The sequence below is a fragment of the Lepisosteus oculatus genome, chromosome 3 (genome assembly GCF_040954835.1).
Source record: "Lepisosteus oculatus isolate fLepOcu1 chromosome 3, fLepOcu1.hap2, whole genome shotgun sequence".
Classification (NCBI taxonomy): Eukaryota; Metazoa; Chordata; class Actinopteri; order Semionotiformes; family Lepisosteidae; genus Lepisosteus; species Lepisosteus oculatus.
Window position 1 is genome coordinate 7,717,813 of NC_090698.1, and position 13,593 is coordinate 7,731,405.

Consider the following 13,593-nt stretch of genomic DNA (forward strand, 5'->3'; position numbering starts at 1 on the left):
GGGCCAATGGGAAATTTGGCCAGGACACCAGGGTACACCCCTACTCTTTTCGAGAAGCACCCTGGGATTTTTAATGACCACAGAGAGTCAGGACCTCGGTTTTATGTCTCATCTGAAGGACGGCGCCTGTTTTACAGTATAGTGTCCCCGTCACTATACTGGGGCATTAGGACCCACATGGACTGCAGGGTGAGCGCAACACCTCTTCCAGCAGTAACCTTAGTTTTTCCCAGGAGGTCTCCCATCCAGGTACTGACCAGGCTCACACCTGCTGAGCTTCAGTGGGGTGCCAGTTGTGAGTTGCAGGGTGATATGGCTGCTGGCTTAACCCCGATTTGCGTGCCTGATGTTTTTTACAGTGGAATTCCGGAAACTCGCAAATCTGGGTTTGAAACCATGAGCTCCGTGGCTGTGCTGACACCGGAGAGCTTCGCCGAGCACCGCAGTGGGCTGAGGGACGAGGAGATCGCAGGTACGGAGGGAGCAGGGACGCGCTCAGGGTTCGGGAGGGTCCGCCTCCTGCTGGGTGAATTTGTTTTTTGTCCTTCCCAAAATGTTTATACATTTTCACATGATAAATATATCATACATCATACCATATAAATTATAGATTTTCTGAAATACCCCTGGCTGTGCTCTTCAGAGGCTGGATCCAAAATGTGAAATTCACAACACCCACTCAAGGAACATAGACGAACCGTGCCATCATTCCTTCAACTAGGACTCCCAGCAGATCTTTTTTTTTTTTTAATTCCTAAGAAATATTTTGCTGTATAAATCATAAAAAAGAATGTGTAAAATGTGGAAGGGAGCGACTGAATGTCAAAGGAGTGGTGCTCGAGCAGGGCTGTAGATCAGTGAGAACAGTATAAGAGCACTGAGTAAATGTGAGGAGGACATTAGTCGTTCGTGTTTGGATTTTGGTAAATGATTGATCGGAGGATCTTATCCAGCTGTTTCTTCAAAGACGGTTCAGCAACATGGGGGAGCAGCTTGTTCCACTCCACTTGTTTTTATTACACCACAGCCCTTTGTGTAAAAGAGTGCCTGCCCTGTTCAGGTTGTGTTTCACCGGCTTTGTCAGTGCCTTGGAGGGGTTTGAATGGGGTCATTTATCTTCTCTGTTCAAGACGAAAAAGATGCAGCTTCAGGTTTTATTGGGCCCCTGAATGCATCTGGTTGCTGTTCCTCAGATTAATTCCAGATCCAGGATTTGATTGTGTACTTTACTGTACATGGTATTTTAAGTGATATCTTATTACAGTATTTTGGCATTTATGACAGTCCTTAATTTAAATTCTTCATTTTTAAATCCCTACGTCAAATGTTATTGATGCATCACGTTGTCTCAGTAATTGTATCAAAATTGTATTTTGTGAAGTCTAGCTTCTTGAAGCTCAGTGATTCCCACCTATTTGAGTGTTCATATTGGACTACTAGGGCAAAGATTTCCCCTCTCATTCCGAAGCAGACATTGGCTCTCTGCAACAGCGGACACAGTGAAGTCTTGCCTTCTGTTCAAGCAGGGGGCGCCCCAGAGGATGAGGCTTATATCCCCACCTACCTGGAGGCCTTCCCCCCCCTGCCTGAGAAAGGGGCGCCGGGGGAGAAGTCCAACGAGCCCTCGGGGGCCTGGAGCAAGATCCGGCCCATCAAGTCCTCCGTCATCACCCAGGTACGGGCCAGAGGGCGCGTGTTCACCTCAGGAGTGCCATGTCGTCACCTGACATGCAGCCTAAGTTAGAAGTCTACAGTAGTTCATATGGAAACTTGAAAAGATATCCTGCCTTTTCTTCAGAAATGACTTTCACAATCTGCCTTTACCCAGTCTAGTTTAAATTGACTGTGGTTATCCAAACAAAGCAGGGCTCCCCAATCCTATTCCTGGTTTCCAGTCATGGATTCAATGATGCAACAGAAGCAGGGGGTGCTTCTGTTGTATCATTGAATCCATGACTTGAAACCTTTTGCAAATCTTTAGGCCTGTTAAAATGTACATCTGAATTTTGATTAACTAAAAATCTAAGCAGTGTAAGTGTAAAAACAATTTCAAAAGAATCAAATGATTTTCTCGATTAACTGAGGGGAAGCAGACACTGGGGTACCCGGGACTGGGAAGTCCTGAAATGCAGGTTCATAGAAAGTGAAACACAGTAGGGTTTGGGATGAAGATGAGTCCTTTGTGGGTGCTGTAATGCCCTTGAAGTTTCCTATGTGGTCCTGAGGTGCACAGTAACCCACCTGCTTTCACCCCAATTCGGTCAGGTGTTTCACGTCCCTCTGGAGGAGCGCAGGTACAAGGACAACAGCCAGTTTGGGGAAGGCGAGGAGGCCAAGGTGTGCCTGGACATCATGCAGAAGACGGGGGCTCACATCGAGCTGTCCCTGGCCAAGGACCAGGGGCTGTCCATCATGGTGACCGGCAAGCTGGACTCCGTCATGAAAGCCCGCAAGGAGATCGTCGCTCGGCTTCAGACCCAGGTGACTTGACGTCTGTGGAGGGGAGGAAGATTACTGAATCGTTACGCAGAAGGCTGGCCCCGGGCATTTTCTGTTGTTTTTTTTCTATTTTTCTCTGATTTTAGCAAAATTAGTACTGCTGTGCAGTTGACATATTTCTGGAAATACCAGTGCCTTATGTAGAATTAAGTTATGGACCAGTAGTTTTCCGTGCTGCCAAATTGGTTTAGACATTTTTTAGGGGCACTACTTCTTGAACTTAGAGTCATGTTACTACAGTTTTTTTTCCTTTTTTCTCGTGACAGAACTTGCTGGCGAAACAAAACATCGTATGCGTGTCACAGAAAGCATAAGAAACCTTACAACAAGAACAGACCAAGAGCTGGTTATCCAATCTCTATACCAGCTTGATGTTGAAAGACCCGTTTGTCTCCACTGTGCTGTAGAAAACCATGACCATGTGCCGCTCTCTCCCTGCCTCAGGCTTCAGCCACCGTCACTATCCCCAAGGAGCACCATCGCTTCGTCATCGGCAAGAACGGAGAGAAGCTGCAGGAGCTGGAGCTGAAGACGGCCACCAAAATCAACATCCCGCGGCCTGATGACCCCAGCAACCAGATCAAGATCACTGGCACCAAGGAGGGCATCGAGAAGGCCCGGCACGAGATCCTGCTCATCTCTGCAGAACAGGTAAAACGTCCTCACCGATGCCCCATGCCCTCTAAACGGCACCTGGAAGAGGGCCTCTTCTGTGACCGAACATGGTCATCCCAGTGGACTGATCATACTCAGTGCACTTGCAAAAGCTCTATGGATAGTTTTAGGAAATCCCCATTCCTGTTTACCAGGATGGGTCCTGCTAGCTGCACCCCCATTCTTTTGCCAGTTCAGACTCCCTGAATTGTTTGCCCAGGCTTCAGAAACTTTCATAGTCCTTGAAAGGTCATCAGCAAGCGAGACTGAGTTCAATGGTTGATTGTTGGTGCAGGGTGGGCAAAGTGAGGGGTTGTGACTCACGTGGATGAAAAGGGGTGAGTGCAAGCAGAACAGATTTGTGCTGTATTTGTGAATGCATGTTTAAGCTGAGGTCTCCTGGGCTGACCCGACCTGTCCATGTAGAACTTTCTGAGACTGGACCAGATCATGGCTCATGCTCATGCCGTTTCCGTTCTCCAGCTTCTCTTCTTCCGGATTGTTTTAAGACTTCCGTCTTCCTCTTCTCATCAGCTCACGCGCCCTACGTTCTTGCCTTCGTGTTGTGGTAACGTCTTTGCCTTTCCCCACCCCGCTGTTCCAGGACAAGCGGGCTGTGGAGCGCCTCAGCCTGGAGAAGGCCTTCCACCCCTTCATCGCAGGCGCCTACAACAAAACGGTGCAGGAGATCAGCATGGAGACGGGTGCCCGCATCAACATCCCCCCGCCCAGCGTCAACAAGGACGAGATCATCATCACCGGGGAGAAGGAGCCCGTCGCGCAGGCTATCGCTCGCATTCGCGCCATCTACGAGGACAAGGTACACGCAGGCTACTGGCCGCTATCTCTAATATCTAAAGGGGGAGCGCAGTCCCCATTTCTTAGACCGGTTTTTGCATCTCAGTTACAAAATAAATTCAGCGACGGTATAGAAAAGGTTGACATATTCTGAATTAAGTCCAAAATCATGAACTTTGTGAAAGTATTGTGCGTTGCGAGAATTCCAATGTGATGCGGACCTTCCTGCTCGCTAGTCCCTGTGATGACTAATGCTAATGCGATGTACAAGCGAATATCTGAAATGCTAGCATCTAGCATCTGAAATTTATAGTAAGAGGTAACCCTAATAAGATGAAATAAGTTTAGAAAATAGAAATGTCTTATTACACATCTACCCACTTTGCAATCCATAAGTAAGTCTTGGCTTTCGGACAATGACTGGTGGGAATAAGATGTGGATGTACATGCACCTCCAGCGTGCCTGCCTGCAGAAGTGTTCATTGTTTGACAAGTTAAGAGTGTAACCATGTTTGAGCAGGGGTAGCATCCACTGGGAAGGGGGCACGTCTCTCACTGATGTTATTGCGTGTAGAAAATGAGAGAGCCCAGTCCAACACAGTCCCATGCTTCCCCATAGCAATTCTATGGCACTCGGGGACTCCCAAACCAGGGTTCACAGCAGTGATGTTTGGATCAAGGATTTCAGCCTGTTCCTTGGGAGTCCCTTGGCAGTCCCACATAAGTTGCCTGTTATTTGGGGGGGGGGGGGAATTGTGCTTAGGTTTGCAAGTTAATTCAAACCTCGATTTTCCCTGCCCGCGAGCAGAAGCGAAAGACGACGACGATCTCGGTGGAGGTGAAGAAGTCCCAGCACAAGTACATCATCGGGCCGAAGGGGAACACGCTGCAGGAGATCCTGGAGACCACGGGGGTGTCCGTGGAGATGCCGCCGCTGGACTCCGGCTCCGAGACCATCATCCTGCGAGGCGAGCCCGACAAGCTGGGCCCGGCACTCACGCAGGTGTACGCCAAGGTGAGGGGGGCAGCAGGAGGGAGAGGGGGGTGTAGCTTCCCATCTGGGTGTCGGATGTCGCATCTGGGACTGGAACACTCCGTAGGTTCCAGCTTTTTGAACGTCTCTGCCACTTCTCTTCTTGAAGGGTCCTAAAGCACTTTACATATAATAAAGGACTCAGTTCAGTCTCCACTGACGTGCAGCCTCCACCCATGTTACATAGAGCTACCATGTAGTGGTCTGCCCTGCTGCACAGCAGATCAGGTAAAGAACTGAGAAATTACTTCAATTACTCATTTAGTGGGGAATAGTGACATTGTTAACATTAACTCCTGACAACACTCTATGGGACCATCCTTGAAGGGCAAAACAAGCTTTTTTTTTTATAAAGTAGCTAGCATCATCTTTGACATCTAAACATCTTCTCTAAACTCCTTCAAATCCAGTCTCCAAGCCTTCTTCTTTAGAAGAGCCTTTACTGAAGTGGTTCCATTCTTCACCCCTCTGCTTTTCTTGGTACCATCATCCACGGTCTCCTCTGTATTATGTATTCTTTTTTTTATTGTTGTGGTCATTCTGTAAAGCGCTTTGAGAAGCCACCTTTAAAGGCGCTATATAAAATAACGTTTATTATTATCATTATCATCTAGAACTTCCAAAAGTCATTTTTTTCCCAGTAAATCTAAATACAATCAGATTAAGAGGAAGATCCCACAAATATAGGAGTACAAATGTGAGTGTGTGTGTGTGTGACCCTGTGCAGGCAAAGAGTGTGATGGTGGCTGAAGTAACTGCTCCAGCTTGGCTTCATCGCTTCATCATCGGTAAGAAAGGACAGAACATCGGACGCATCACCCAGCAGCTGCCCAAGGTGAGAGGAAGCCTTCGGACCCCAGATCCCACTCTAGCCCCATCCAGCACAAGACTGGCAGCAGCTCTCCAGCTTTTTCATCAGTGTATAACGTTGGCAAAACTGATCCTTGACAAGCGGGTAGGGTGGCATGGAGGTCTGCAGGTCCTGTGGGAGAGTGAGAGGCAGGGAGAGAGAAATGATCAGCACAGGGGTCTGCTGCCCACTTTACCTCTCAAAACATTTTGTCAGGGCTAAAATGTACAGTGCTGATACGACTTAAAACATATCAAGTGTCTTAATAGTTAAATGGTAATGGAGAATAAAAGGTTACGTTTTTCACACTTGTACTGGTGCTGTCATGTCAAGAAAAGAAACCTAAATTGGTCGAATGACAAATTGTGAGTATGAAACAGTGCTTCCTGCGTTGTTCTCATTATTAAGAGAGGCTGTGGTCTGTGTGTGTATGTGGTGACAGGTCCACATTGAGTTCACAGACGGAGATGAAAAAATCACACTGGAGGGCCCTACGGAGGAGGTGGAACAAGCACAAACTCAGATCCAGGACATCATTAAAGATCTGGTCAGTGTAATTGCTCTGACTTCTCTTGGATGTTTGTTTTCTTGGGGTTGGGGGGGGGGGCGCAGAGGTTTGGAGAAAGGCAAAGGAGTTCTTGCAGAAAATGTGTGGACAGTAGGCAGCTCACATCTTGAACGTGGTTGCACCTTCTGAAGCTGGACTTCCAGCCCTGGTACTGCAGGGTGGTTGGCGTGTCTGCAAGTTTGCTGCGTCTCTTTAAAGCAGCAATACCTGAGGATCTAGCAGAAGCTCCAGTTACACCAGTAACTAGCTGATCAAGCTTAAGAGCCGAAGTGGTATAAAAACATGAAGTCACACTGGCCCTGCAGGACCAAGGTTGGTCAGCTGTGTTCCAGAGGGTTCAAAGCTTGTCAAAATGTGAACAGTGAGAATAGTTAAGATGTCACGTAGCAGTATTTGGTGGTGTATATCTCCATATTTCTTGGAACACCACTGTTGGCTGTTAATGCCGATAAACTAGAATGCCTGTGTATTTGCAAGGGGAAATTTTTTCTGATCTTTTAAATACTGCTGTGGTAGAAGTTGACTTGACCTTACTCTCTCTCTCCCCCCCCAGCTGGTTAGGATGGACTATACAGAGGTCACCATTGACCAGCGCTTCCACAGGCACCTTATCGGCAAGAACGGGGCCAACAGTGAGTGTGGACCAAAGGATGCATGACCCCTACCTGCCTGCCTCGGTTTTTTCACGGTCTTTGTCCGACCCCCCGTGTCTGCTTCTCTCCCTCCCCGTCTTCCACTTCCGCCCTTCTCTCTCTCCCTTTCTGACTCCTTCTCGCTGCCAGCGGGTGGGCGTCCGTCTCCGTGACCATCAGTACAGTACGTCCATCAGCATGTCCGTCTGTCCGCGTCTCCCTTCCTGTTCTGTCCTAGCCAGTGGCAAGGAATGCAAAGGTAAATAACCAGTGGGTTCCTGTCCCTCCCCTCCCTCCTCGTCGCAGTTAACCGCATCAAGGAGCAGTACAAGGTGTCAGTGCGGATCCCCCAGGACAGCGAGCGCAGCGGGCTAGTGCGCATCGAGGGCGACCCCCAGGGGGTGCAGCTGGCACGCCGCGAGCTCATGGAGATGGCGGCCCGGATGGTGAGGACAGGACGTGACCGGCCTTGGGATTTAATAAGAGGGATCAAGGGGGAAAAAAGTTTGCTTTCCGTCAGTTCTGTGCCCTGATTTATCAGTCTGCTTTTCTTAGTTGATTTATCTTTGTCTGTGTTTACTATGTACACGCCTGATTATCAATGTCGATCTTCTCCACTCTGTCTTTCTGTTGTTTTTATCAACCGCATGTCGGAAGTCATGCTGAAATGTTTTTCTTGTGCCAGGATAGGGTAATAAATGCCTTCTTAAGGACTTTTAGATTTGTATCTCTTTGTGTGAGAGCAAAATGCAAAACCTCCAGGGAGCTGTGAAAGCTGGAAGAGCGGGCATTCAGCTTGCTGTGGCCTTTTATTGTTATTGTCTTGGAGAAGCCGGCCTCAGAAGTGACTGCTCCCAGCACGAGGCTGTGTACTGTACATAACTAGAGAATTAGACTGCTTTTCACTCGTGCTGTCCACTCAGATGCCTGGGATGTCTTTCCCAGGAGAACGAGCGCACCAAGGACCTGATCATCGAGCAGCGATTTCACCGCACCATCATCGGGCAGAAGGGGGAGAAGATAAAGGAAGTCCGGGACAAGTTCCCTGAGGTGACTGGCATGCTTGAGTTGAACATTCACAAGATGCTGTACAGGCGTGACTCTGCGGCACACCTGTACATGTCAGACGCTCTGGTGTTGTGTTTATGCCCCGGATACCCAGTGTGCACCAGGAGAACTCTAGTGATGTTGGCGTCCTCTAGTGTCTGCGGAGGTTGTCCAGGGGCTCAGGATCCTAACAACCTCCTTGTATCTGCGTTACATTTGTTCCACACAGGAAATAGGCCACCTGTCGTAGATTGCCATTCAGATGCTACGTCTTTCTCACCCCTCACCCACTCTCTTCTCATGGCGTCCCCCCAGGTCATCATCAACTTCCCCGATCCATCGCAGAAGAGCGACATTGTGCAGCTGCGTGGGCCCAAGAACGAGGTGGAGAAGTGCTCCAAGTACCTGCAGAAGGTCATCATAGAGCTGGTACGGCTTGTGAACAACAAATAAAGAATGAGAGCACACAAGGATTTGATGAAACTAGGTTAGCTGGTGTAGTTAGAAGTGAATCTGACGCCCAGCATTGGATTAAGCTGTCTGCGTTTTTTCATCCCTAGATCGAGAACAGTTTTTCCATCTCGGTGCCCATCTTCAAGCAGTTCCATAAGAACATCATCGGGAAAGGTGGAGCCAATATCAAGAAGGTGAGAAAGTGGGCGGAGAGCAGGGCAGCCGTCCCCAGCCTTGCTTTTTACAAGCCTCACAAATTCACTGCCCATTTCTGTCTAGTGAGAAAACGCAAGTTTTCTTTTTTATATTATATTTATATAAAAATATATTACTTCTGAATGTTACATTTTGTGGCACAAAATTAAATGTTTTTGTTTTAACTTTAGAATTTCAAATTAAAAAGGGGGCTGGTTAGATTAATTCTGCATTGCAATAATATGAATTAGGCCCTTTATCTAATTGAAGCGCATGATTACGACAAAGTTAAGGCCCTCTAAACTATAAAACATGTAGCAGCCCTGCGAAACGGCAGATCCACAGTCTGGATGCAGGATGCGTTAGTGACCGTGCTGTCGGCTCGTACAGATCCGCGAGGAAACGAACACGAAGATCGACCTGCCCACGGAGAACAGCAACTCGGAGGTCATCGTCATCACGGGCAGGAAGGCGAGCTGTGAGGCGGCACGCGACCGCATCCTGGCCATCCAGAGAGAGCTGGTGAGGAGGGGGCCCAGGAAAATAACTTGCAAGCTACAGAAAGGCCACATATTGACCATTGCAGCTTTAGTCATCTCGCAATGTTCATTTGCATGATCTTGCTAAGAGCTTGCTATTTTTAGAACTTTTTGGCCCCTTAATGGTATATTGTAGCATATAGGAACAACTTAAGATTGATTTCATGCAGAAAAGAGACAGCACTCTTTCTGATGGAATACTGAGACAAGTGGAATGTGATCGTTACCTCTGATGCGTCCCGATTTCAGATTCTGTAGGGTGCAGGAATGAATTAGCTCTCGGCAGGTGGAAAGCTTCAGATTTCTTGAAAAGGAGCCTGCTGTGTGCCACTGTGTTATTTTTGCCTCCCCATCTTAAAGCACTGCGTTTTCATTTAGGCAAACATCAAGGAGGCGGAGGTGTCGATCCCGTCCAAGTTGCACAACTCCCTGATCGGGGCCAAGGGGCGGCTGGTGCGCTCCGTCATGGAGGACTGCGGGGGCGTGCACATCCACTTCCCCTCCGAGGGCTCGGGCAGCGACAAGGTCACCATCCGCGGGCCCTCGGACGAGGTCGAGAAGGCCAAGAGGCAGCTGCTGCAGCTGGCTGAAGAAAAGGTAGCGGAAGTGAAAGGGATTCACAGCCAAGAGACGGGCTGCAGGCCTGCCAGCCTTGTCCCATTGGTAGATGAATGGATTTTTCCAGGTTATAAGAAAAAAATATGAATGGCCCGTTTCAAAGCTTTGGGTATAATTGAGAATTTTTCAGATTTTTTTTATGAATCAATTCTGCTTGAGAACCCAGTAATGCAAAGTTGCAGACATTAAATCTAATCAGCGTACGGATTCGTTTACATGGTTATTTTGCAAGTTTGTAGTGCTGAGCAGCCCTTTAACGAGGCAGGTTACTGGGGGTGGTTAAATAAATGGGATGTAGGAACTCCCGGAGGAAGTGCCCGGAAAGGAAGAGCACTGTCCGGCTCTCCTCCAGCCAGCTGTCACCCACCGTCCCCCCCCCCGTCCTGCCCCCTCCCCTCCACAGCAAATCAACAACTTCACAGTGGAGCTGCAGGCCAAGCCCGAGTACCACAAGTTCCTGATCGGCCGGGGCGGTGGGAACATCCGAAAGGTGAGGGACCGCACCGGCGCCCGCATCATCTTCCCCTCCGCCGACGACCACGAGCAGGAGCTGATCACCATCGTGGGCCGGGAGGAGGCTGTGCGGCAGGCGCAGCGGGAGCTGGAGACGCTGATCAAGAACCTGGTAACGAACGCAGCAGTTTCCTCGCCTACCCTCGAGCCGGGAGACGGGCCCCGCTTGATACCAGATACAGCACAGGAATGAGCAGGGTGCGGGGGGGTGATCCTGACATAGGCAGGAGGGTGTGGGCGGGTCGGCAGCGTTTAAATGAAAATCTGAACTTTCACCCTTATCAAAATTGTTCTGTGATAATGGAATTACAAAGATCAGCACCCTAGTGTTAAGCCTGCTGTGCTTGTTTCCTGTTTAAGCAAATGTTGAATGTGTGACACGATGATGGAATTGTAATGCATTCGCACAGAAGGCTGTTATTTCTGCTCGTAACATAAAGGGTGGAGAGACATTTCTAAGTGGGGTGATGAGTGATGGAAGAAGAACAATTCCCTTCTGTTTGTTGGGGTCCCCTGCCTTCCTCCGCAGTCGAAATACAGGCGTAAGCTCCCCGGGATGTTTGCGTTGAGCTCCCGCGCTCTTCCCCCAGGACAACGTGGTCGAGGACACGATGGTGGCCGACCCGCGTTACCACCGGCACTTCGTGGCGCGGCGCGGGCAGGTGCTGCGGGAGATCGCGGAAGAGTACGGCGGCGTGACGGTCAGCTTCCCCCGCACCGGCGTGCAGAGCGACAAGGTCACGCTCAAGGGGGCCAAGGACTGCGTGGAGGCGGCCAAGAAGCGCATTCAGGAGATCATCGAGGACCTGGTACTGCCCCGCCCCCTCACCTTCACTCGTCCCCAGACCTGTGGCGTTCGGCCCCCGTCCCATGATGCTGCATGACGATAGCATGTTCGCTCTTTATTCTTTTCCTCGATCGTGTTTGGATTGGTTTTTTTTAAAGTCCTCCGAAAATCACTGCCAAGGTCCTGGATGACGCAGTGGACAAGGGGGGGTTCCCCGCCTGAATTTATTCACAGCAGCTACAGACAGTGCAAAGGCCTGAGAATACCATTGCTTCATTCCTGCCATTGAAGTCGAGTGGATGGAGATCCAGCAAATGGGAGCTGATGTGTTGTCAGTGCAAGGGAGAATAAAACTGTCAGGTTGCAAATAAAGTAAAAGAACCGTTAGAGACGCATTGCTTAAACCTTTCTAACAACGTGTACCATATATGACAGTTTTGTCCCCAATGCCTCATCCTCATACAGAAGTCAGGGCTTTTAAAAGTACTTCTGGATACACCTTAAACCATCTTTATCACGCTGGGCTGTACTACCACAGACTTGCTGTGACCTTTGTCATATTAAATTATTCTGATCTGTACCGTGCCTTTTCTCTCTTGTCTGGTGCCCCTGGATGTGCAGGAGGCTCAGGTCACTGTGGAGTGTGTGATCCCCCAGAAGTATCACCGTGCTGTGATGGGGCCAAAGGGATCCCGCGTGCAGCAGATTACCCGTGATCACGACGTGCAGATCAAGTTTCCCGAGCGCGAGGAGAGCCTGGGTCAGTACAACACCATGAGAGTCGCCATCACCCATCACCCATCACCATGTCTGCCATTTGTTTCTTTGCCTGAATTGGTTTTCAATGCTGTTCTCAAAATCCAGCCCTGGCCTACCGCAGAGTTCTGTCTCTGTTCATAATGAGAAAAATCTTAATGAACTTCCAGCAGCTGCTTCTTTGTGATTTTTCATTTTATTATTTCACGTTAACTTTGTGCCACGTGGCCAGAAGCCCATGTCAGTGTAAATCCTCCCGTCTTTAGATTCAGGCTCACTGTTCTGTATTTTGAATTTTCAAATCCACACATGCACAATGTCTAGAGTTACGATTAAAAATCCCCCTTATTTTTTCTGCTCCATCAGTGCAGTTTGAGCAGTAGCCAGGGGTTTAAATCCTCAAATTGATTTGAATGGATGCTGCAGTACGGTCTTCCTCGTGTTTGAAAGGTGTATGAATCTTGCGTAAAACCTGAATTGTGGGCAGAGATATGAGATGGTAAAACATGCCTTAACTTTCCTGTACCGAGATGGAATTATTACAGATGCAACGGAGAAGTCCAGCTGGCAGGCTTTAGTGAACTACTGTTCCTTGTTTTCTGCCCAGGTGTGGAGCAACACCCTCAGGAAAATGGCGATGTCAGTGCGGAGTTGGACCTTCTGCCGAAGAAGTCCGATATCATTGTGATCTCCGGACGCAAGGAGAAGTGTGAGGCGGCGAGCGTGGCTCTGCTGGTGCGTGCCGGGCGGTGGGGGGGAGGAGTCCCAGAACATTTCATGAAAAGTGCCTCCTCTTCTCAGTCTTAAATGCACCTTCCTTTAGATTCCACCAGTGATCTTGGGATTGTGTTTCCTGGTTAGCACCTTTTTCCTGCAAACTTCTGGAATCGCTGTTGATTCCATTAGAATTTTCCAGCACGGGAGGGTATGAATTCCATGCAAGCCTTCTTCCAAAATGGCATCTGTGATTGTCTGCTACTTTTCACACTGTGATTCCCCCAGTTCTTGATTGGAGGAGAGCGAGCGTCTTGCACTGTTGGCACTGCTAGCTCGTGTGGGCCCCAGCAAGCAACGGGATTCACAGTTAGGCTCCAAGCTGGACCTACTGTATCCAAGTCAGTATTGCCTAACCCTGATGGAGCTCAGCTTATTGTGTGCCACTGCTTGGAGGAATCCTAATCACAGTTAAAAGTTGTAGGTCTGACCACAGCCAATAATGTCTTAACTGTAGCCGAGCATTCCAGCCTGTTCACTGGTTCAGCCAGTTGGGAGGCATTTCTTTTGTAAATTTCTTCAGTCTGCATATTTCACTGCTAACACTTAATTAAGGGTGACCAATAAGACTTGCTAGAGAGAGGCTCAGTGGCGCACAAGTTATTTGTTGCTAAAGATTGGGAGCACTTGAAAGTTATTAATCAATTAAGCCAGATATGTGTTTAAATAAAGGAATCTCTGTTCCTTTAGGGAAGAACCACGCTAGCTATTCAGCTTTGTGTTCCAAGCTGCCTGTAATTGAATGAATCTTAATTGATTGCAATTAAATTGTTCCACATCTTTAAAATCTGGTGATTTGTTGGTGACGTATCAGATTAAGGTAGGGCTCTCCACAGTTGTAGAGATGGAGAAAGCTGCTTCAAGGGCACATAGGTGA

At 48.7% G+C, this 13,593-nt stretch overlaps 1 protein-coding gene across 4 annotated transcripts in view; it reads left to right on the forward strand.

Moving 5' to 3' along the window:
- hdlbpb (high density lipoprotein binding protein b) overlaps positions 1-13,593 on the forward strand; it is a 34,501-nt gene that overhangs the window by 8,771 nt on the left and 12,137 nt on the right. For 3 of the 4 annotated variants that reach the window (XM_069186574.1, XM_069186573.1, XM_069186572.1), the window contains 19 exons: positions 360-472; positions 1,524-1,675; positions 2,266-2,481; positions 2,944-3,150; positions 3,758-3,973; positions 4,760-4,966; positions 5,712-5,819; positions 6,277-6,381; positions 6,956-7,034; positions 7,341-7,480; positions 7,980-8,084; positions 8,397-8,510; positions 8,642-8,728; positions 9,120-9,251; positions 9,647-9,865; positions 10,290-10,511; positions 10,990-11,208; positions 11,808-11,946; positions 12,550-12,677. In XM_069186574.1, the coding sequence (XP_069042675.1) occupies positions 397-472; positions 1,524-1,675; positions 2,266-2,481; positions 2,944-3,150; positions 3,758-3,973; positions 4,760-4,966; positions 5,712-5,819; positions 6,277-6,381; positions 6,956-7,034; positions 7,341-7,480; positions 7,980-8,084; positions 8,397-8,510; positions 8,642-8,728; positions 9,120-9,251; positions 9,647-9,865; positions 10,290-10,511; positions 10,990-11,208; positions 11,808-11,946; positions 12,550-12,677 (2,871 nt within the window). In that variant the 5' untranslated portion in view covers positions 360-396. The remainder of the gene's footprint in view (positions 1-359; positions 473-1,523; positions 1,676-2,265; positions 2,482-2,943; positions 3,151-3,757; positions 3,974-4,759; positions 4,967-5,711; positions 5,820-6,276; positions 6,382-6,955; positions 7,035-7,340; positions 7,481-7,979; positions 8,085-8,396; positions 8,511-8,641; positions 8,729-9,119; positions 9,252-9,646; positions 9,866-10,289; positions 10,512-10,989; positions 11,209-11,807; positions 11,947-12,549; positions 12,678-13,593) is intronic. The other variant, XM_069186575.1, reaches the window with a different exon arrangement.